Source organism: Trachurus japonicus, chromosome 17 (assembly GCF_045865225.1).
Source record: "Trachurus japonicus isolate A0001 chromosome 17, Traja_1.0".
NCBI classification, from domain to species: domain Eukaryota; kingdom Metazoa; phylum Chordata; class Actinopteri; order Carangiformes; family Carangidae; genus Trachurus; species Trachurus japonicus.
The window spans coordinates 8,106,452-8,131,589 of record NC_140923.1 but is presented as its reverse complement, the minus strand read 5'-3'; the positions used below and the strand labels follow the sequence as shown (position 1 = coordinate 8,131,589).

The following is a 25,138-nucleotide window of genomic DNA, read 5'->3' as shown; positions in this document are numbered from 1 at the left end:
CAGCATGTTAAAGCAATACTTACCTTTCTGGAACTTTTGCACATTTCTTTGTCTAAGTTAAAATGCTATTAATAATCTGATGATACATTAAAATGTAAGAGAAGCCCAACAGGGTTAAAAACCCATCATTTTTTCATTCTCATATAATTCTGAGAAAAGTCTGACCAATAATATTATTCGGTCCGATTAATAAGATTTGACGAGCGACCGAACCTACTTAATATGTAATCACTTTGTGCACCCCTCTCCTCCTCTCCCCCCTCCCGACCAGGAAGAACGCTTATTGACAGAGCAGTAGCAGGACATGAGCAGAGGAGACTAGAGTCACAACACACACAAGGAAGAAGGTTTTTGGAAATAAATAGTTTTTTAAAAGACCAATAACTGCAGCCGCAGCTGGTCGTGGAGTTTCATGTCTGATATTGTAACGTTATAGTGAGCAGCCCCGAGTGATACGTAAACACAGGAAGTCACATGTGTCTATAAAGCATCCAGTGCTAACGGCTAGTAGCTATATAGGCTACTGTTAGCTCTGTGCTAACGGCTAGGCTACTGTTAGCTCTGTGCTAACGGCTAGGCTACTGTTAGCTCTGTGAGTTCTCAGCGGTCCGGACCCGGTGGAACTCCAGACCGGCGCGGCTCGACTCGGCTCGGTCTGGATTTATTTTCGGCCTGAACCAGCGCATCAGGTGGCGCTGGTCCGGCCCCAGCCCGGCTCGTTGAGAACTGTAATCTGTAACAATCACTTCCCCTGCGTCTCCAGTAGCAGTAGGCTAACAACAGTTTATTATAAAACTTATCAGTCATCATCACTGAGTCCGTTTATACGGTTTAAAACTCCGGTGTTGTGTTTGTTTGTGTTGTTCCCGTTTCACTCGCGCTCCTGTTCTGTTTACCGTTGCCATGCCAACGCATGCAGCAGGGAGGGAGGGGGCTCGTGGAGATGCTGCAGGAGCGAGAGGTGGGTGGGACTTGTGAGGGAGGTGGAGCTGTTGATTTTCAAATGTTTGTGCTGTGCTGAGTGAAATGCCAGATCGGTAAGTATTGCTTTAAGCTCCATGTTCTCTAATGTAACAGCTAACACCCTGGTGTTGTTGTTAATGAAAAGCACAGAGAGGTGTTTATTCATTCATTCTGGAGGTCGGCTGTACCTTTGACTACAGCCTAGAAGGGGCCACAGTGCTGAGATACCAGCAGCTGAAGCAGACCCGCCCCCCCCCCCCTCAAAGAAGAGCTAAACAGTTAGCCAGGTAGGCTACTGCTCAGTATGGGCTTTATGCAGCTCCACTACTTCCTGAAATAAGCCAGCTCCTTTATTTCCTGTCTTACATTAGTGGACAAACGGAATAATCCAGGTGTGTCTGACCATAGTTGTGAGGTCAGACACACCTGGATTCGCGTCGGGGTTCCATACAACCGACCAACTATACATTATCCCTTACGTGTTGTAACGTGACTTAAAGCAGAAGTAAGCAATCCCGTCGTTTTGGGTAATGCTGCGTTCCAGGCAGGCTTTTGAAACCGTAAATTACAGCTTCAAGTCACGACTTACGACTTTGTAGCGTTCCAGGCAACCCACTCGTAACTTCCGACCCGTGAACTCGTACCAGATCGAACTGGTACGACTTCACAGGTCGGAAAAACACGAGTTACGGGGTGCCTTGAACGCACCATAACGTCTTGTCACCCGATGGAGTTAGCAGCCCCCGCCCTCGTCATGGATCTATTGGTCCTCGTCCCTACGTCACCACATTCAGGCGCATCCCTTGGCTACACACACAGCCCTTCATGCCGTTCTCTCTCCTCATTGGATAAAACTTGTAGGATACGAGAAAAGTTTTCTCCTCGGCTCAGAGCAGAGTGACTGAGAGACCCGTGTTTCGATCCAAACACTCTATGTAAGTGATTGCTGTCGGAAGATATAACTATTTAATATTAACACAAAAATATCGCTTACTTCTGCTTTAACACAAAAATATCGCTTACTTCTGCTTTAACACTTTAACATTTATTCAAACAAACTCCGCTGTATCATAGCAACTACAAGTAAACATTTCTGCCGTGTGTTCAGGCCAAACCTCCCTCCTCCTCCCCCTCCCCCCAGAAGAAGAAGAAGAGGAGGTCAGAGACTCCTCCTCCTCTTCTGGACATCTGCACACCTGCGAGAGAGAAGAAGAAGAAGAAGAGACGGACAGAGGAAGAGGAGGAGGAAGTCATGTTAACTCCTCTTCCTCCTGACGAAGAGGAAAACAGAGAGGGAGAGAAAAAGAGAAAGAAGAAGAAGAAGAGACAGACGGAGGAAGAGGAGGATGAGGAGGTGAGGTTAACTCCTCCTCTTCCTCCAGATGAAGAGGAAAACAGAGAAGGAGAGAAAAAGAGAAAGAAGAAGAGAAAAGAGGAAGAGGAGAGTGTCGTTCTAACTCCTCTTCCTCCAGATGAAGAGGAAAACAGAGAAGGAGAGAAAAAGAGAAAGAAGAAAAAGAAGAAGAGAAAAGAGGAAGAGGAGGAGGTTGTTCTTCCTCCTGATGAAGAGGAGAACAGAGAGGGAGAGAAAAAGAGAAAGAAGAAGAGAAAAGAGGAAGAGGAGGAGGTTGTTCTTCCTCCTGATGAAGAGGAGAACAGAGAGGGAGAGAAAAAGAGAAAGAAGAAAAAGAAGAAGAGAAAAGAGGAAGAGGAGGAGGTTGTTCTTCCTCCCGATGAAGAGGAGAACAGAGAGGGAGAGAAAAAGAGAAAGAAGAAAAAGAAGAAGAGAAAAGAGGAAGAGGAGGAGGTTGTTCTTCCTCCCGATGAAGAGGAGAACAGAGAGGGAGAGAAAAAGAGAAAAGAGGAAGAGGAGAGTGTCGTTCTTACTCCTCTTCCTCCAGATGAAGAGGAAAACAGAGAAAGAGAGAAAAAGAGAAAGAAGAAAAAGAAGAAGAGAAAAGAGGAAGAGGAGGAGGTTGTTCTTCCTCCTGAGGAAGAGGAGGACGAACATAAAGAGGGGGAGGAAAAGAGAAAGAAGAAGAGGAAAGAGGATGAAGTGGAGAACGGAGGAGGAGAGAAAAAGAGAAAGAAGAAGAAGAAGAAGAAAGAGGAGGTCACCGTTGCCGCGGTAACAAGTCATAACGACTCCTTGGTTTCCATAGAAACTAATGAGACTGTAATAAAGGAGAAGAAAAAGAAGAAAGAGAAAGTGACAGAGATGACGAGAGGAGGAGAAGAAGAAGAGTGAGTAGTGAAGTACTTAGTTACTGTGATGAAGTACTCAGTTACTGTGATGAAGTACTCAGTTACTGTCAGGCTTGGGGAGTAACGGACTACATGTAACGGCGTTACGTAATCAGGATACAAAAAAAGGGTAACTGTAGTCCGTTACAAGTACAGAAAAAAAAAACGTAATCAGATTACCGGTACATTTGATAAAAACGGAGATTACTTGTCTGATTACTTCACATTTTAAAAATCAACCACAGGCTATAAAGCGGCCGTAGAAGCCACTCGCCGTCTCGCTGTGTTTCAGAGGTGAGGCACATAGAGCTGCTCTGCCTCTTCTGCCCCTACAGTGTGTGTGTGGCTGAGGCTACGCTGCCTCTTAAAGGGCAACTTCGGTTTTTTTCAACCTGGGCCCTGTTTTCATATGTTTTTCTGTAGATGTGAGTGATGGATAATATTTTTTTTGAGGTGGCTCCAGTATTGAGCCCGGCAGGCAGCCTGCAGCCCAGCTGATGCTCTTGCATGGGGCAAGTGGCTCCCGTCAAAGTTCGCCGTAAACGAGCATTTTTTTTCAAACTGACAGGCTCAGATAGTTACAATGAATGTCCGACAACATACTAGAAAGGAGAAATTAACGTATTCAGGGTTTTTTCTGGCCAAAATTTGGGTTGAGGCGGCCGCAGGGATATCTCTCCCTCCGGTCAAACGCCCCGTCCTGATCCACATCCACTGCAAGGTAAAGGTGCCGCCAGCTGTAATAGTGTAACATCCGCGTTTTTACAGCTGATTTTAGGATGAAACTCTGAACATAAATAATAGCCTAAATTACCATGGAGATCTATCCGGGTTAAACAGCCACCTTTGTAGCTGCAGCTCTCCGTCTCCGTCTCCTTCTCTCTCTCTTCACGCTCTGTGCCGGTGGGGTGTGTTTACACTCAGCACCAGGTTTGAACGGAGCGGAGTCTATGAGCCCCAATGAGCCCCGCCCCCGCAGGTACACAAGCAAGCCGCGCATCAACGGCATCTTGCGGTCTGGCCCGGAGCTGAAATCAAACACACCCCTCCTGCTGCGGTCGAGTTGAACCAGTTGAAAACAGCGCCGCTGAGCTTCCATACCGTAGCCTACATTGAGTTTCAATCAAGATTCCAGCGCAGCGGCAGACAATTTCAGCGAGGTCGTGCCGACCACAGGGTCTGGTATGTTGTCGGACACTCATTGTAACTATCTGAGCCTGTCAATTTGAAAAAAATGCCTGTTTATACCGCGAACTTTGACGGGAGCCACTTGCCCCATGTAAGAGCGTTAGCTGGGCTGCAGGCTGCCTGCCGGGCTCAATACTGCAGCCACCTCAATAAAAGTGTTATCCATCACTCACATATACAGAAAAACATAGGAAAACAGGGCCCAGGTTGAAAAAAACCGAAGTTGCCCTTTAACGTAACTCTACTAGTGTGAGCAGCACGTAAGTTCACGTTGCTTTCGTGAATTGTAAACAAACAGACGCCCCCTCGGTTTTAGCGTCCAGCAGTTTAGCGGCTAATTCAACAGCAGTGATGGATAACTCTACCGGAGAGGCTCAACAACGTAATGAGCTTCATTTGAGGAATAAACGGCAGCTTTTACCTGACGGGAGACCGACGCCTGAGCTACGGTAGCTAACAGCTAGCAGGTTACAGACTCTCTCTCTCTCCCTCTCTTCTTTACACACACACACACACGCGCGCGCGCGCACACACACACACACAGCCCAGGTTGTCTGTCACATCTGTTGTAAACCTTGTAATACTAGCTTGTTGAGTACAGTTAACATTATTGTTGCTTCGGTTTGAGTGTGGATTAACTCGTGGTTTGTGCCGCGGCTGTCACTAATGTTGATAAAGTGATGATTTACAATCAAGAGTTTATCCGTTGTGTTTTATTTTAAAATTTAGCGGATGCTCGGTGCGTTTCATTTCCTGTTTCCTGTGCGTGGATTGATGTGTGATGGCTGCGTGACTGAATTTGCATGTTTGGTATTAAAGTAATCCAAAAGTAACTAAATGTAATCCGTTACATTACTTTAATTTTGTGGTACTTAGAGTAAGTTACTAATTACATTTTCTAACAGGTAACTTGTAATTGTACTGGAATACATTTTTAAAGTAACCCTCCCAACCCTGGTTACTGTGATGAAGTACTCAGTTACTGTGATGAAGTACTCAGTTACTAGCGGTGTAACATCGCGGTTGGATACCTCGGTGTCGACGTCTCGGTTCGGTTCATTTCCCGTTCAGTAAAAGAACCAAATGTAAAACATACATTTACTTGTTGTTTATCAGGAATTTTTCTAAATCAAATTTACACGTTTTAGTCAAATTATTATAATTCTACTCACCTACTAATGTTATGTTGTACATCGTCCCTGATACAAATACACTTATTCAACTAAACTAAACCATTATACAAAATATGAAAGAAATAGAATACTGTTGTAAAGTGCTGCCTAATAAGTTCAATAAATTATTCTCAAATTAACAAAGCGGCGACGGCGAATATCGCTACATTTTAATTTTTTTAAGACGTTAGTTTAGGCGGCAGCTCTTTGTTGTTAAGGCGGCCGCCTTAACAGGAAAGCGCTGCGGGAAACCCTGCATGGCGTAACGGCTGCACGTGTAGCTGCAGGCGACTGTAAACACACAACTTCTGTTCAGGGAACTCACCGTGCTCAATACAAATACATGTATCATTACACCCAGAGTATTTATCATGAGTACTGTTGTTACTATGATAAAGTACTCAGTTACTGTGATGAAGTACTCAGTTACTGTGATGAGGTACTCAGTTACTGTGATGAAGTACCGTAATTTCCGGACTATAAGCCGCTACTTTTTTCTCATGCTTTGAACCCTGCGGCCTGTACAACGATGCGGCTAATTTATAGATTTTTACTGGCTAACGGCCTCCGGGAGGCGCTCTAGCAGGAAGCGCAAGTGAGACAGACATGTGGGGAAGGATTATGCGCCGAAGAAGACACTAGTTTTGCGTTTTGGTGCAGTGTTTTATTTTCTAACCAGTCATGTTACTGTCTGTTGGTGCTGTGTTGATGCCGTGTTGGTGCCTCCGGAGTAATTGTGATGGTTTAACTCGCTACATGACTTGTTACGAGTGAGAACGGAGGCTCTCTGTCTTCACCTGGCGTCTCACGGCTGAAAACCAACTTTGCAACATTACTGCAGCGCCTGGTCGCTGCCCCGTGTCCCAGCTCTCGTCTCTGCTGCACCGCAACACAAACGCGCTCCGTAACCCATAATCTTTTGTTCATGACGGTACTACACAAACACACACGCGTAACATCGTATGTTATGTAACGTTATCCACCGCTCCATTTATTGATTTTTCGCCGGCTTCGTTGTCAACAAATGCACATGGCTTCATTGTCAACAAATGCACATGGCTAGGAGCGTAACCAAAACAGCGGAAAAGCGAGCGGACTTGTATAGTTCCACACATCTTCCGTGTACTGTCTTTCTGTGTCTCATGTTACAACATGAAAAACCTGCGGCTTATATTCAGGTGCGGCCTATATATGTACAAAATCTATTTTCTTTTCAAATTTAGCTGGTGCGGCTTATATTCAGGTGCGCTTAATAGTCCGGAATTTACGGTACTCAGTTTGTTACTGTGATGCTGTAGTTACTGTGATGAAGTACTCAGTTACTGTGATGAAGTACTCAGTTACTGTGATGAAGTACTCACTTACTGTGATGCTGTAGTTACTGTGATGAAGTACTCAGTTACTGTAGTTACTGTAATACTGTGGTACTGTGTACTCAGGCTGGACTGGCGGTCGGTGGACAGGCGGTCGGTGGACGAGCTGCAGGAGTTTGTTCCAGACGTCAAGAAGAAGTCGCACTACCGGATCAAGAACATGCTGAGATACGACCTGCAGCGCTTCAAGTACTTCAAACAGCAAGGTACTAGTACTGCAAACCCCTCAGACACGTTACTAATACTGCAGCGCTTCAAGTACTTCAAACAGCAAGGTACAAGTACTGCAGCCAGGGTTTGAAATTAACTTTTTGACCTACTAGCCAAGTGGCTAGTAAAAAGTTACTCGCCAGACAGATGTTTTACTAGCCAAAACCAACAAGTTGCTTCACTATTGTAATTTGACATCACTAGTTATATAGTAGTCATAGTAGTACCATATAACAGTCATCCTGTTCTTCTAAATCAATTGTGCTCTGTAGATGCGAACCAGCTCAGTGGAAAAGGAGGGGAAACCCTACAACCCCGGTATATCACAAAACTATAACGCGCCCATTGAATTAAATTGACGTTCACTGTTCTTTTGCCGTCCATCATGGCGTCCGTAGCTACCGCGAGTGGAACGTGACGTCACGTGCAAGGGGTCAATACTATACTAGTATACTAATACTATGTACTCTGCAGGCGTGTCTCTGCGCCGCGGCCGCTACTCGCAGCAGGAGAACGAGCAGATCAGGAAGAACGTGTCGGACTTCCTGGTTCTGACGGGCATCGACTCGGCCAATCATCTGCTGTTCCCTGAGCGCTACGACGACCTCACGGCGGAGATCCGGAAGCTGAGAGTCCAGCACCGCTTCCTGGAGAGCCTCGGTACGTAGTCGCCATCGCCATCGCCATCATCATCATCGTGGGCGTGGTAGTGGGGGGAAAAGGGGCCCGAAAATCCTGAAAATCCTGACATTATTATTCTTTGTGTGTGATGTTTTTATTTTGAATGAATTGGGCCCCTCAGTTAATTGGTGTCATAATTTATTTCAAATATATTGATAACATCAACAGCAGTGGTGGACAGTAACGGAGTAAATTTACTTGAGTATTAGATTTCTTTGGTACTTATAACTCTTACTTGAATACATTTCCAAAGAAAATATTTTTACTTTTACTCGAGTTAATTTCTAGGAAGGCTGAAAAGTACTCGTTACTTTCAGGTCTGCTCTTTTTTTTCTTCTAAAATACTATTGGACTAAACGTGAAAATGACAATTGCTGTCCTCTTATGATCCCATTGATTGTATTTGTTTTTCTAGGTGTTTCTGCAGCTTTATATAACATTGTGGGGTAACGCTTTATATTAAGGTCCTTGTAATAAGCATTAGTTAATAGGTAATAAGGCCCTTATAAGTGATTACAAGATGCTTATTAACATTATTATGCATTTATAAGACTATATATGCATTAATAGACTCATTATAATATAGTTAATAGCAGACTATAAGAGATTTATAATAACTTATAACAAACTTAGTTAACTGTTTGTTGATGCTTATGAACATTAATAAAATCCTTATGAGTATCTTATAATTGTTCATAATAACATTACAAACACATATATTGACTCAACTAGCCCAATCATTATGTCTTTATTAATCTTAAGGTATGTGTAATAAGCGTTAGTTAATAGGTAATAAGGCTCTTATAAGTGCTAACAAGTATTAATAGTCTCATTATAACATAGTTAATAGCAGACATAAGAGATTTATAATAACTTATAAGAAACTTGTTAACTGTTGATGCTTAAGAACATTAATAAAATCTTCATGAGTATCAATCTAACCCAACCATGATGTCTTTGTCATGCCTTTATTAATCTTTTTTTTGTTTGATTTATTAACATTATACTTTATTGCTCATCTACATATTATAAGTTTACTTGTTTACAGTAAACTGTGCTTTTTGCAGGTACTGGATCTAAAGCGAGAACAATGTCTTATTAAGGCTGATAAATCTTTTATTATGCATTTGATTTTGGTTTTCAGAAAGGTGCGTCGGAGGAGAAGAGCAGACTTGTAGAGTTTCTTCTCACTTGAAACATTTTACCCTTTCGCTTTTATTTTGAAGGCAAAACAGCAAAACCGGAAGTTCCGGTTTAAGCTAGCAGCTGATAGCCCATGTGTGAAATGGAGGTAGTTGCCCAACATTTTTGCCCCCGAGTAGAATTCAAACCCATTCTGGGCCTCGAAAAGAAGCAGCTGACAAGAGGAAGCGTTGTGAGACGGAGGATGACTCTTCTGGTAAGTTTAACTGCTGCTAACTAGTTAGTACAAACTCAAACATGCATAGCTAACGTTAGCCGAAGCTAGTGTAGACCTAGCCGCCTCAAGACTGTTGCTGCCCTACGGAGCTCCTCTGTGTATCAGTGAGAACGTTTTTATATTAAAATGTAGTTTATTTTGTCTCCAGCTAGGCTTATATACATACAATGTACATTGTCGAAATATAGACTCTATTTAAAATGCTTGAAAATTCAACTGTAAAGTGTTATTGCAGGATGTATCGAGACTTTTATTTTTTATGTTTTTACATTAAACAAAATGTCATTATGAAAACTCAGATGTAAATTTCCTCTATCCTCATTCTCTCCCGACCCCTCCTCAGACTCCTCAAGCTCCTCAACCTCAGATGATGGCAAGAAGAAGAGGAAGAGGGAATTGCTTTTGATGCAAACAAGAGTGCAAAAGAGCAGCTGCGTTAAATGTTCAATGGAATTAAAAATTTAAAAAAATAAAAGTGTACTTTTTTTTCAAAGACCTGTTTTAGGTTATTTTTATACATTTTAAGTATAAAAATCATGTTGCACTTTGCAAAATTGCACTTTTTTGAGTTAAATTATTTGTATAATATGCCTAAATGTTTTAAAGGTGCTTTCTACCTGTTTTAGGTGATTTAGATTTTTATACATTTTCAGTAAAATGTCTCTTTACTTGACAGCAATGAATAAAACAATGTTGGGCTTCACTGTTGAAACATTTGTATTACTATGCAATCTTTTCTTTACATTTCATCAACCTTGACCACATGTATTGTTCATTACAGATGTGGAAGTTGTGAAAATCATTGTTAACCATTAATGAATGCATTACAAAAGATTTATTAGACTTAATAAGGCATTGTTCTCGCTTTAGATCCAGTACCTGCAAAAAGCATAGTTAACTGTTAACAAGTGCATAGTTAACTGATAATAAGGGCATAATAATGCACAATAAAAATATTTATCAGCCTTAATAAGACATTGTTCTCGCTTTAGATCCAGTACCTGCAAAAAGCATAGTTAACTGTTAACAAGTGCATAGTTAATTTATAATAGATGAGCAATAAAGTATATATTAATGTTAATAAATCAAACAAAAAAGATTAATAAAGGCATGAAAAAGACATCATGGTTGGGCTACACTCACTTTGTAATGTTATTATGAACAATTATAAGATACTCATGAAGATTTTATTAATGTTCTTAAGCATCAACAAACAGTTAACAAGTTTCTTATAAGTTATTATAAATCTCTTATAGTCTGCTATTAACTATATTATAATGAGACTATTAATACTTGTAAGCACTTATAAGAGCCTTATTACCTATTAACTAACGCTTATTACACATACCTTAGGATTAATAAAGGCATAACAAAGACATAATGATTGGGCTAGTTGAGTCAATATATGTGTTTGTAATGTTATTATGAACAATTATAAGATACTCATAAGGATCTTATTAATGTTCATAAGCATCAACAAACAGTTAACTAAGTTTATTATAAGTTATTATAAATCAATTATAGTCTGCTATTAACTATATTATTATGAGTCTATTAATACATATATAGTCTTATAAATGCATAATAATGTTAATAAGCATCTTGTAATCACTTATAAGAGCCTTATTACCTATTAACTAATGCTTATTACAAGGACCTTAATATAAAGCGTTACCCATTGTGGTTCTAAAAGCAGCACATCAGTGCAGCTGGTTTCAAAGAGTTCATTCTCAGAAACAAGAGTTAAAAGGTCCTTAAATTCATTTAGAAAAAAATATAGTAATTCATTGATGTGAAAAATAAGAAATTTACTCTTACTCTTACTTAAAGTAAATTTAAAAGCATGTACTTTTGGATACTTAAGTACCTTTAAAAGCAAGTACTTTTTTACTCTTACTCAAGTAACATGTCGACTGAGCTACTTTTACTTGTAACGGAGTAAATTTTGACCAGTAGTATTAATACTCTTACTCAAGTACTGGGGTCGGGTACTCTGTCCATCTCTGATCAACTGAGAGAATGAACTCCATGTCAAAGTCCTCCCGACATACTGGACATTCTGGGGTTCCCCTCTTGGAGGCGTAAAATGGTTTAGTCCGCCCATAGACAGCGGCCGGCAACAAGTGTAACGTCAGTGAGCCCAGATGGAATGAGGCTAGCTTAAACATAAATTGGGGTATCAGAAAAAGAAAGAGCAGAAAGAAAAAGAAAGAAGGCAGAATTACGGGAAGCAACTGTTAAAGGGATATTTCAACATTTTGGCAAATTGGCCCAATGCCATAAACCCTATAGTTTTAGAAGTAGATTTGTTACCTTTAATTGTCGGTGCAAGCTATTTTTAGAACGGCGGAGATATGATATGAGATAATAATGGAACGTTACGAGTTGTTTTCGAGGTAAATGCAAAGCCAGTATAGTGCCGAAAAGAGATTGCTTGCCGAAAAACCGCCCCCGACGGAAACACGCTTTGGCGGTTTTGTATAAATTTACCTCAGAAACAACTCTGCGCCTCGTGCACTGGCTTGGATAGAGATAGGGGCCCACTGACATTACGAGTGAATAGGGCCCAGAATTTGGTGCTACGCCCCTGATCATCGTCCTCCTCAGCTGGTTGCAGACGTCACCAGACTCTCTCTCTGTCTCTGTCTGTCTCTGTCTCTCTGTCTCTGTCTCTCAGCGGACGGCGTCCCGCGGCCGTGTCTCTGCGTCTACGCCAGAGCCACGTACATGTTTGATGAGAGGGACCACATGGGCAGGTCAGTGTCTCTGCCGCTGCGTCTCAGTGCAGCGGCTGCTTCCTGCAGCGCCGGCGGCTGCTTCTAGCCTCTCATGTCACAGCGTCGCCGCGCGGCCGGTCCCAGTCCCAAGGCCTTCCTATAGAGAGCCGGAGCAGAAGCAGGAAGTAGCCTAACGGTCGCCATGGGAACTCAACTCAGAAAAAGTCTCCATGTAAGTGAATGGGAGTCAAAGTTTTATTTCTAATGTGATTGAATAGTGTGATGATAAAACTCTCTGAGCTCTACCTGTTTAAAACACCACGGTTCATGAAGAGAAACCAGCAGTTTGTTGTAAAACTATTGTAAAATAAAACTCCTTAGAATCCGTAACCAGAAAGACTCCAGGTGGCGTAGTGACGTCACCACATGGCGCCCTTTCCCGTGTCAGTTGGTGACGTATTTTTAGTGGGACACCAGGGGCCGTATTCACAAAGAATCTTAGGGTTAAAAGTAGCTCCTAAGGGCCGAATTAGGAGCAACTCCTAAAAAAAGTGGGCGTGTCAGTCTTAAATTTAGGACTCCTAGTTTTTTTTAAATAAGAATAATTCACAAAGTATTTTAGGCCTAAAAGTAGCTCCTAAGTCTGGGAGAGTTTAAAAGTCCTCGTGAGGACTCCTAACTCAGTAAGACCTATTCACAAAGAATCGGAAATGGCTGCAGCCAGGCAAATGGTTTGGAGACAATGGAGGACTGCGAATTGCTGCAGAGGGGGGGTGCTGGAGCACCTGACCCTTTGCCCATTGATGCCCAAAGTGCCTTTTTGTCTGTGTTTTTTTTTTTTTTTGTTAGAGCAACAATATCTACAACATTTTCGCTATAAAACGGGAGTAGTGACGGTGACGGACTGTCTAATACAGGCGTCACAACGGTTGGACCGAGGTAACTGCGACCGCTGCGATGCAGTCGTGCTGATGTGAGCCAAAAATATTTTTTAAAAGTTGGTGGGTGCGCTAGACACATATCAGTTAGTAGAAGTAGCTCACGTGATAGGGCAGCTCCCCCAGAAAACCAAACTTGTTGTCAGTCTGGGTTCAAATCCTTCTACAGGCTACAAATTTGGGTAATGCATTTTCTTTTCTCATCATTATTATGATCACCATATATAATATTAGGGCTGTCAAAGAGTGTGAAAATTAATATTCGAATGTGGGAAGAAAAAAAAATCAGCGGCTGCTTTGCGAGTGTGCGCACTGACCCTCATAGGAGTTGCGTTTGCAGAGAGTCAGCGTCAGACCGCCGGCGCTCAACAACCAACCACCGTGTTGAGCGCCTCTAATTCGTGCACGAGAATTGACGTAATCCATAGCAACGGGGCGTCACCAGGGCGTCACTCTTAGTTTGCTCTTAGTGATTTATCCTTACTGTGCGTCCACACCAAAAGCTTCCAAAGCGTCAAAAACGCTCGAGGGTGGGCGTCAGACAAGACAGCTCCCAAAATGGCAAATATTTTCAGCTGCTTTGGCCGCTCGTCACATGACTGACGTCAAAGTTCGATCGCGCTGGTCATTGGGGAGCCGAAATACAAAAAAAAGAAAAAAAAGGCCGATGGACATCTCTATTCTGACAGGTTGCCGCCGAACCGCGTCATAGCTAATTACCCTAAAGTTAACCAGGGCTCAACTTCTCGTCTGGTGACGCTTTGGACGCTTTGGAAGCGCGGCGACGCCTGTTGACGCTTTGCACACTCAGTGTTGCCGGGCTCTCATTGAAAATGAATTGACTTCCGGCGTTTTGACACTTTGGAAGCTTTTGGTGTGAACGCACAGTTAGTATGAGTAGGTCTCAGTGGCTTGGTGAATTGCTTTTAAAGGGGACCTATTATGCTCCTTTTTGCACAAACTAAAATAGTTCCTGGGTGTCTTAAAGACATGTCTGTGACGTGCTTCGGTCAAAATACCCCAAAGATCAAACATCACAGCACTCTCAAAAACAGGGCTCTGCAAAACGGTCTGTTTCAGTGGCCCCTCCCTTTAAATGCAAATGAACCACTCCCTCAGCATTGCGTTACCATGACGATGTCTACTACTAGTACCTATACTGATTTGGCCAAAATGTAGTATGCAAACAAAAGCTAAATCTGCAGAAGGCAGATTGCCAGATCTCCAGTATGCATCTGACCAGTCTACATTGTGTAATGAAATGTGCCCATGACCTAGTCTCACCCTAACCAAAGATGGTATAGAGTAGTCTTTGCCATGTAGGCTATTGTAACCATGTAACATGTAATATAAAAATGCAAAAATAAATATATAAACTAAAAATATATGCAGACTGGTCAGTTCATTGTAAAACAGTTATTTATTGATGTAAATGTGGTGATTTGTGCACATAGACTACAGAGCTCCGCAGCACTGCTCCTCTCTATCCTCCTCCTTCTCACAGCTTAACTTTTCATTCAAACTAATTCAACTGCCACAATTGTAAGATTTCATCAATGAGACCAACATTTATCTCCTAAAAAGAATAACCACACGGTGGTAAACGTCTAAAAAACATGCGGGTATGTTTATTAGCAATGGTTTTCTCTACCGCGATGAGCATGGTCTGCCCGGCCAAGGAGGCCTGCAGACGGGCTCTGCCTGTGTGAGGAGCCGCTGCAGCTCCGGAGCTCCGGTGCTCCGTCGGTCCAGCGTTACGTCGGTCCGACGAACAACGTCGCCACGGCGGTACGTCGCTTCTCACACAGGTACAGCTTAGGGCTGGGCGATAAACCGAAAATTTATCGATATCGAAATTTACGACGATAACCGACGTCATTTTGCCCAGGTCGGTAAATTCGGTTTTAAAAAAAGAAGAAGAAAAAAAGAAACAAAATAAAAGTCGTTTTTGTCTTTTTTGGCTGTGTGTGTAGGTAGGCTGTGTGCATGTCCCTTTAAGAGCCGTACTCTGTGTTCAGCGTGTGTAGTCACGTGACTGCACCCATCCAGTCTGTAACAGGAAGTAGTTATCGTCCATTTATCGTTATCGAGGCAAACTGAACAATATATCGTGATATTGATTTTAGGCCATATCGCCCAGCCCTAGCTTCACTTACATGAAACGTCGGCGTAAACTTCTAAATCAAACGTAGTAAAGTGACGCTACAGCGCTAAAACATGCAGGGAAAAAGCAGGAAGTAGTCTGCTCCGCTCTCCGCTGTGACACCAGGCACAACAGAGCAGCATGGGAGGAGGCGGGGCCGGCTGGAGCAGAGACCTCGGCATGACCATGTAGGGGAGTCCGGCACGCCATGACGTCATGGCATGCCTCAAGTCAAAAAAAGTCAGTGCAACTGAGTGTAACAGGTGTGTAGAGAAATCCAAGAGAAATCCCAATCATCTAGCAGCAGTGTTTCCCCCAGAAAATTTGTTAGTTAAGGTGGTGTCTGACCTGTCGACGGGGGGGGGGGGGGCGCGGATCTGTTGACGGGGGGGGGGCGCGGGCGGATCGATCGCTTTCAACGCGCGCTGCTGTTATGCATGCGCGCTTCTCTGTGGTGTGTATGTGTGTGAGACAGTGTTGGGCAAGCTACTTGGAAAATGTAGTGAGCTAAGCTACAAGTTACTCTACATGAAATGAAGCTTCACTACACTGAAGCTACCCACCAGAGAAATGTAGCAAGCTACGCTACAATAAAATGACAAAAGTAGCTTAGCTACATCAAAGCTATTTTTTTAAGAAGTTAAATAAAGTTTTTCATTTATATCGGCCCATTGTGAGTGCTGAAAGATCTATGCAAGTACATTCCAAAAAAACCCGAGTGTCTTTTCAAACAGTGGTTCCTAAACTTTCTTGGTCAGATTTTTTTTTAATTCATCAATTAGGCTACTAGACATTTCAGGCGACCTCATTTGAATCTCAGGCGACCCCACGTGGGGTCCCGACCCCAAGGTTGGGAAACACTGTTTTAAAAGACGTCGGCCACGGACGGAGTGGGCGACATGCTGGGACAAGGAGCTTTCGTTTTAACTGCTGCAGCCTCTCTCCCTCTCGTACTGTTCAGGGTGTTTGGTTTGATTCATTAAAAGGCGCGTTCCTACAGGTACGAGCCCCTCACTCAGCCCCTCAGTGGCCGTGTCTCCGCTGCAGACAGGACGCACCGGGCTCTTGGAGCGACGTGCAACGGTGCGCGCGGTCGCTGTGCAGCGATAAAGTTGTTCAGCTACGGCTCTGATTCACGAACTTAACTATCCCTCCTCCTCTGTCACCTGCTGCGTGCTGCCCCGCTGCAGCAGACGGGCATCAGCAGATACGTACATTACGTCACATGGAAGCGGTGCGTTTAAGGTCTAGAAATCGCTACATTTTTTTTTTTTAAGACGTTAGTTTAGGCGGCAGCTCTTTGTTGTTAAGGCGGCCGCCTTAACAGGAAAGCGCTGCGGGAATCCCTGAGCAGGGTTTACCTCCAAATGCATTAACCTCAGGATATGACACTTCCACGGCCTCTAGAACCATTATCCAACATTTTAAACATATATAAAAGTCTGAAAAGCTGGAAAAGCATAATAGGTCCCCTTTAAGAAAAAACTCCTACGTAAAAACTTTTAGCACGAGTTAGGAGCACTCCTAGCGGTAAGATAAAAGGCTTTGTGAATACGGCCAGATCTGTAGTCCGTAGAGCGTCTTCACACTAAATACATTCTTCTGTTGCCGTGACAACAAACTGCTGGTTTCTCTTCATGAACCGTGGTGTTTTAAACAGGTAGAGGTCAGAGAGTTTTATCATCACACTATTCAATCACATTAGAAATAAAACTTTGACTCCCGTTCACTCACATGGAGACTTTTTCTGAGTTGAGTTCCCATGGCTGCATTCGGAGGAGCCTTCCAATCCGGACAGGCCTCGTGGCGCCGCTGTGATGTCATCGACCTTCGGATGGCGCTGAACTGGGACTCAGCGACTGAACCCGAGTGTTTACCCTCTGGTGTCGGTGTGTCTTCTCTCAGGTTCTCGGAGGAGGAGGTGTCTTCTCTGATAAAGTTACAGAATCTCCACGGCAACAACTGGAGGACGATCGGCGGGAAAATGGGCCGCAGCGTCAGTTCCCTGAAGAACCGCTTCACCACCCTCGGTAAATCCCCTAACAGCTGCTGCATCTCCTACTCATGTACTATTCAGAAGAGGTTTCATCTCACATTCAAACAGATAAGCTCCACTATTCACTAAGTATTCTCTTCTACCAGTTCACAAACTTTATATTTACCCTTTACCATCAGTTTAACATGTCCTATAGAGGTCCTATGTTCTGGAACCTCCTTCACTAAGATCTAGGGGTGGGAGAAAAAAATCGATTCACATAAATATTGCAATATCTTTTTTTTTTTGAATTTTTTTTAAATATTGTGCAATGTGCATTTGTTAGCCTTTTTTACATACAGAGAGTACAGGTTTTGAAAAGGGTTTAAGTTCACTTTATAATGGAGTATGTTAATTTATAGGCTCCTACAGTATTTGTGTGCAGATAAATTTTAAAAATGCAGACTAAAAATCGAGAGAATCTGCAATATCATAGAATCGCAATTTAAATCGAATCAAGCATAAAAAAGCATATCGTCCCAGCCCTACTAAGATCCAGATCTTCCTATTCACTCTTTAAAAAGCAGCTAAAAGTACATCTCAACTTCTCTTGAATTTCCTGCTCTCTCCACATCCCACATCCTACTCTGTCTTTTTATGATTTCAATTAATGAATTTTTTGTACCTTATTTCCATTGTCTCTATTTGTTACTGATTATTTTGTTCTTTATCTCTCAATTTTTTCTCATTTTGGTTCATTTTGCTCATATAACGTTGATTATCTATGCACTTTATCTCCTTTTTTCTATGTTTATTTGTTAGCTGTAGAAATTTGCCTTGCTGTAATTTGTTATAGGGGTGGAACTTATGTACAAGCCCATCGGCTGCGTTCCCTCCGTGCACCATTGAATTCAAATGTGTGCTAAATAAATAAATAAACCTAACCCTAAAACCTGAACAGCTCTGATTCTGGATCTACTAAAACCAGATGTGTCTCAGACCAGCACTGTGGCCTTCAGCACCGACACATCTGACCGGAGCAGAGCTGGTCTGAACTGGCGTCAGGGTGGAAACCTCCCGGTACCAGACCTGAACCTGGTCTTTCCCATCAGTCCCCTGCAAAATGTTTTAAAGGGATACGCCAACATTTTTTTTTTCATGTCTTACCTCACTCCCGAGTCCATGACCAGCAGATAGATACCATCCTTTCGACTGTGCGTGCAGTAACCATGGAGATAGAGCCGTATCGCCCGTAACTCCCGTTCACTAAACTGGAAGAACAAATCACCACAAACGACACACGTTTCATCTGGAAAAAACTCCAAATCATGACAAACTACAAAAAGAAACCCTCCTCCATACCTGGAAATGACAGTCAGCTTCCAGACACACTCAACTCCTTCTATGGCCGGTTTGAACAGGTACCGACTCCACCACCGCCTCTCCCTGACCCCCTCCCCCCCTCTCCTTTCACCATCTATGAGGAGGAAGTGAGGAGCACCTTCAAGGGACTCAAGAGGAACAAAGCTGCCGGCCCAGACAACATCAGCCCCTCTGTTCTCCATCACTGTGCTGCGGAACTGGCCGGGGTTTTCACTTACATTTTCAACATCTCCCTCTGTCTATGCTCGGTACCCAAGTGCTTCAAAGAGTCCACCATCATCCCGGTCCCTAAGACTAAGAACATCTCCTGCCTCAATGATTATAGACCCATTGCTTTGACATCTGCAGCCATGAAATCATTTGAGCGCATCATACTCAAACACCTGAAAACTGTCACCTCCCCCCTCATGGACCCACACCAATTTGCATACAGAGCCAATAGATCAGTTGAGGACACAGTCAACTTAAGCCGTTTTCCCACTAAAATTAGCGGGTCGACGCGGGTTTTTTAAACGCGGGTTGACCCGCTAACAATCGGCATTTGGCCCCTTTCCCATTGACCAAAATGAGCCGAGTCTGCCCCCCGCTGAGGGATCAGACAGAGCATAAACCAGTCGCCCCGCTCTCATCCGCGGTGCAAGAGACACACACAGTCATGCCACAGCCGCCCGCCGCGGAGTGTCCGTCCGCCGAGGCAGACTCTCTGGCTGACCTGGAGCACCAGGACCGCGGAGGACAGAGAGTCTGCTGCGGCCAGATGACGGACGTCCGCGGCACAACACGTCAGTTAAACAGACTGTCGCTTCTTTTCTTTTCTTTTTCTTTATCGTTTTTGGTCAGTGTTCTCTGATCTTTTGATCCCAGTCTCGGATGAGAGCAGAGCGGAGCAGAGCTTTGTTTTGGTACGTGATATGAGACGCGACCGGCGCGATGACGTAGCGTCACGTAACGTTCAGTGTCATCACGTAAATTAGCGGGTTGACGCGGGTCTGGCGTTCCCACTGCAAGCCGTTCGGAGCCGAGCCGATTAAAGGCGATTTTAACCCGCGTCGCTTGCCGAGTCGTTTGACCGCGTCGACGCGGCTCGGTGCACCTTTCCCACTGCCACCAAAAGCTGATTGTTAGCGGGTTTAAACGGGTTTTTTGGCCAGTGGGAAAGGGGTATTAGTAATTCATGACACACTGAACCACCTAGAGTCTGCAAACACATATGCCCGCATCCTGTTCATGGACTTCAGTTCTGCATTCAACACAATAAACCCGGCCAAACTGTTCACTAAATTAACAGATATGAACATTGACCCATGCATTTGTCACTGGATTTACAGCTTTCTCTGGAACAGGCAACAGAAGGTCAAAATCAACAACAACACATCCTCCCCTCTGACCCTCAGCACGGGTGCACCCCAGGGCTGTGTGCTTTCGCCCTGGCTATTCTCCATCTACACAAACCAGCTCACATCACACCATAGTTCTGTCAATCTGTACAAGTATGCGGACGATTCTACTATTGTAGGATTCATCACCAACAACCAAGAAATAGAATACCGTGCACAGATCAACCAAGTAGTGACCTGGTGCACAGACAACAACCTCCTACTCAATACATCAAAAACAAAAGCGTCAACAGGCGTCGCCGCGCTTCCAAAGCGTCCAAAGCTTCCAAAGCGTCCAAAGCGTCACCAGATGAGAAGTCGAACCATGGTTAACTTTAGGGTAATTAGCTATGACGCGGTTCAGCGGCAACCGGCGGCAGCCTGTCAGAATAGAGATGTCCGTCGGCTGCCTTTTTTTTTTCATTTTTTTGTATTTTGGCTCCCAATGACCAGCGCGATCGAACTTTGACGTCAGTCACGTGACAAGCGGCCAAAGCGGCTGAAAATATTTGCCGTTTTGGGAGCTGTCTTGTCTGACGCCCACCCTCGAGCGTTTTTGACGCTTTGGAAGCTTTTGGTGTGAACGCACAGTAAGACGCCAGCCATCTCTCAAAACCCCTGTGCTCATTAAAGGTGAACCCATCTCCATTACCGAGTCATTCAAACTGCTCGGAACCCACATCACCAATAACTTAAAATGGAAAATCAACACAGAACACATCTACAAAAAAGCTCAACAAAGACTCTTCCATCTCCGACAGCTCAAAAAGTTCAGAGTCAGGTCCCATCTCCTGCTCCGTTTTTACACAGCCATCATTGAAAGTATCCTCACCTCATCCATTACAGTCTGGTACAGCAGTCTTGATACACTTTCAAAGAAGAAACTACAGCGCATCATCAACAGAGCATCCAGAATCACTGGCTCCCCCTTACCATCACTTGAATCACTTCACCTCAAACGGACACTGCGCAGAGCCCGGAAAATTGTCCAAGATCACACTCATCCTGCACACTCTGCCTTCCAGCTGCTCCCCTCTGGGAGGCGCTACAGGACAGTGGCCTCCAAAACAACCCGCTTCAGAAACAGCTTCATCCCCACTGCAATAAATATCTTGAACTCTGTACACTGTGGAACAAGCATGGCACTATAAGTTGTAATTGTATGTTTGTCTTATATGTTTGGAACCTGTACCAATAAGCTGTACTGGAAGCAAATTCCACCAGCCTGGCTGTGTGGTCATTAAAAAAAAAAGAATCAATTAGCTTAGCTCAAACGCTGGAAGTGTATAGGTAGTGTTAGCCTGCCTCCACCTAAAGTCGCTAATTAGCTTAGCTCAAACGCTGGAAGTGTATGGGAATGGCTAGTGTGACGTCACGAGTCACTTCCATGACTGCTGCTAACGTACAGCAATGCATGTTCTTCATTGCTGTCCCCCCAAAACACACACACACACACACAATCATTTATAAGTTACATAGAGACGTTATAGAGGGATTACCAGCCTACGTCACAGAGGTTCTACTGCGCATGTCGCCTGCAGAAAGAGAGCAGCAAGAGCCGTGATCATGTCTTTTTGTGCTGGAAGTTGCACTAATTGTTTTGATAAAAATAACAAAACGCGCAAAATTTACATAATAGCGTCAACTCGCACCCCTTTCAAGGCAAACGAGAGAGAAAATAGTACATTGGCGATTAATTTCGAGCAATATAACGTGTTAGATACGTTGGTTTGAATGGTGATAAAGCTAAATGCTCACAGGCACAGCTGGAGAACTGCAGCGAATGAGTTGTGAAATGTTTACTACGACAGTGACTGAAGACGAGGTCACATACTAATGGAAAGCAAGCTGAGATTAATTAACGTTAAACTATATTGTTTTAGATTACCGGTACATACTCAGCCATGCACGTAACGTTACAGTTACGTTATGCAGTTGTTCCAGACGTTAGACAGGTCCGTCTCTTCCCTCTCTGACCAGGCAGCAGCTCAGTCCTCACAGACACTGAGTTTTGTAATCGCGAGTATTTTCCTGAACATTATTGTCTGTTAAATAACTGTAACGTTAGGGATGCACAGTGACAGTGTTGTTTTTACCGCTGACCGACCGACGCCGTGCTGTGAGAATCCGTGGCTTTGTCCCGTGGCTGAGTTGCCGTGGCCGTGGTACAAACTCGATCCTCCGTCCTGACGTTTTGTTTTTTTTTCCTGCCGTTATAAAACTATAAAACCGTCTATGTATAAAACACACACTACATCAGTAGGTGATAAACTGTTGTAGTAGGCTGACAACATCGCTAGCTAACACCGCTTTGATTACACTAGATCCATAGAGGTAACCATGACAACCGGTTCTTTCTGCAGTCAGGTTGCGCACGCATCCTGATTTGTTGGTAAACAGATAATCCCTCTATATGAGCAAACGTTTAGCGCTAGCTACTAGCTAACTAACGTTAACCTCCGTGACTGGACCACCGCGATCCACTGGTTCACTGGCCTCCTCCGGTAGTATTTACACATGTATACGGTCGCATTGTTTACGTTGTGTGTTTTAATTAATCCTGTAACGTTAACAAATCGTGGTGACCGCGGTACGGCACGGTGACAGACAGGCTCATTAATGTGCAGAGGGACCATAGACTGTATAAAAGAGAGGGACAGGGACGAGGTTAACTTTACAGCTGTTTCCTTCGTCCCCACAGTGACTCCCGACACTTAAACCTGAGCTGCTTCTATACTGAAAAACGAAGTCGAACTTTAGGATGTGTTAGAGGACTAATTAATCTGTCTAACCATCTATGACACCTGAAACGGTAAACACAGATGATCGAAATAAATCACTGAGTGAATTCACTTTCAGTCACTGAAAACAGCTGGTTCTTTAATGTAACTCGGTCAAAGTAAGATATAGCCTCAAGATTTTTTTCTGTTAGGTTATACATGATGTACATGCTGACAAAGTGCTCTGAGAAAATCGCTTTGTTACTTTCGTCCCACGTTACGTTCATCTTCTCTCTCTCTCTCTCTTTTCTTTTTTACGGTAAAAAAAAAATATATATATACTGTAGGGGAGAGCCGGGTCGATTGATACACGGGACGATTGATACACAGCGATTTCCTCGAAAACCACACCAGCTTGAGCCATCAGATTTTGTCACTATGTTCAGCACTCAACACCGACCAATCCTGGGAAAGCTTGTGAAATGACGTCACGCCATTCAAAAGTTATTAGCGCGAACCTGTTTTTTACTACGGAAAGTAAAATGTTACGTGCGGTAGTTTTTTTGTGATCAAAAGTTGTATTGTGTGTTTCATGCAATAATAATATGACCTAACAACAGATGAATTCGTACATAAACAGGTCCTAAACTATGCAATGTCATAGTTTTGAAGTTTAGAGGCAAAACAGGTTGAAGTGTCAGTAGTCGCTGCAGGGACGATTGATACAGCTGTTTCAATGTCCCTCACGCCTCCGTGCGTAGTGATTGTTCACACTGCGCGATCAATATCTGTGTATAAATCACCGTATTAATACTCTATTGTTCTGCAATGAACAACAACCGATTTGAATGAACAACATATTTTTAATAAACACCACATATTTTTAATGAACAAAACGTGTTTATGACATGAATCAACAGATATTCAGCAAAGTGAGGGGAAAATGCCGAGGGTAAAATGACAATATGTTCAACTGTGTATCCATAAACATGACTTAGGACAGGGAAATAAGTAAATAAAATGAAAATGCAGTCGTCCAACAACTCGTACAAAAGAAGAAAGGCGAGTTTAATCGAAATGCGGATCTTGACAATTACGCACGGGACAAAAATATTTATTTGACCTATTTATATTGTGAGAAATGATGTGACATTTTGGCAATAACGAGTACACTAGTATGTTGTCTGATATGCTGCATAAAAACGAGAGTAATGACAGTAGTTTCTGTTTAAAACATGCTGTTTCAACCGTCCCTCCTCTGTGTCTCAAACGACCCGCATAGGTGGGGCGTTTGAGACAAATGTCAACTCATGTTCAAAGTTATAAAACAGCGCGATCATCCAACATATGTGTTAAATTACACTTGTAACTAAGAGAATACACATGTGAGTTGTTGATCACATGATAAAAATGTTTGTGTACATAACGTCATCTTTGAAAAAGACGTTTAAATGAAAAGTGTATCAATCGACCCGGCTCTCCCCTATATATATATGCTATATTGTGCATTGAATTCATATACATGAATATGTGTTTATTTATTCATAAATGAAAGCTCCCGCGGTGTTTTTGACCCGGCTCTGCCTATTGTTTCTATACTGAATATCCTGCGATTGGACACGGAAGTGATGTTTTAGAATGTAATGACGTAGCCACTAGCCATTCCCATAGGTAGTGTTAGCCTGCCTCCTACCTAAAGTCGCTAATTAGCTTAGCTCAAACACTGGAAGTGTATAGGTAGTGTTAGCCTGCCTCCACCTAAAGTCGCTAATTGGATTAGCTCAAACACTGGAAGTGTATAGGTAGTGTTAGCCTGCCTCCACCTTAAGTCGCTAATTAGCTCAGCTCAAACACTGGAAGTGTAGTGTTGCCTCCTACCTAAAGTCTCTAATTAGCTTAGCTCAAACACTGGAAGTGTATAGGAAGTGTTAGCCTGCCTCCTACCTAAAGTCTCTAATTAGCTTAGCTCAAACGCTGGAAGTGTATCAGTGTTAGCCTGCCTCCTACCTAATGTAGCTAATTAGTAGGGCCCGACCGATTTATCGGCGAGCCGATTAAATCGGCCGATTATAGCCCGTTTGAGAATAATCGGTAATCGGCCAAAACTCGCCGATTGTCGCCGATATTTTCAGAAATAAAATGCAGGGAATAAGACTTGGTTTTACTTTGAAAATGTTCCCCCATTTGAAAAGATCCCCCGACATTAGGTTATTTATCCTGTAGAGGGCGCATCCAACTGCATCCACTATCCACCTCACAGCACAGCAGAGTGACTGATCTGCAGCAGGACACGCTCCGCCATAGTCAGTCACTCACACACATCACACAGCTTAACAACTTGATTAACTGTTAACTGTCTCAAAACCAGTGTTGCTGCTGGTTTTCTTTTTACTTTTTTTTTCTTTTCTTTTCTTTTACACCGCGGTCAGGTTGTGAATTAATTAATTAATGCTCGTTACTCCGGCCGTGTTGGGTCCGAGATTCAACAAGCCGGTCGGGTTTTACAGTTATTACCGGCAGTAGCTACGCCCGTTTATCACAGTGGATGAGGAGGGTGAGTGACTGAGCTCAGGCCGTGTAGACTGGGGGGCGGGGGCGGCGGCGGTGCGGGTCTCTGACTGCAGCGGGACAATCA

The 25,138-nt window shown here is 43.5% G+C and overlaps 1 protein-coding gene across 1 annotated transcript in view; it reads left to right on the top strand.

Annotated features, from left to right (window-relative positions):
* Positions 1–4,157: 4,157 nt before the first annotated feature.
* The window catches only part of LOC146970067 (transcription termination factor 1-like), a 41,431-nt gene continuing 20,450 nt past the window's right edge, over positions 4,158–25,138 (top strand). The window contains exons 1-5 of the mRNA XM_085804584.1: positions 4,158–4,222; positions 7,007–7,146; positions 7,625–7,810; positions 11,929–12,007; positions 16,955–17,079. Of these exons, the coding sequence (XP_085660710.1) occupies positions 4,158–4,222; positions 7,007–7,146; positions 7,625–7,810; positions 11,929–12,007; positions 16,955–17,079 (595 nt within the window). The remainder of the gene's footprint in view (positions 4,223–7,006; positions 7,147–7,624; positions 7,811–11,928; positions 12,008–16,954; positions 17,080–25,138) is intronic.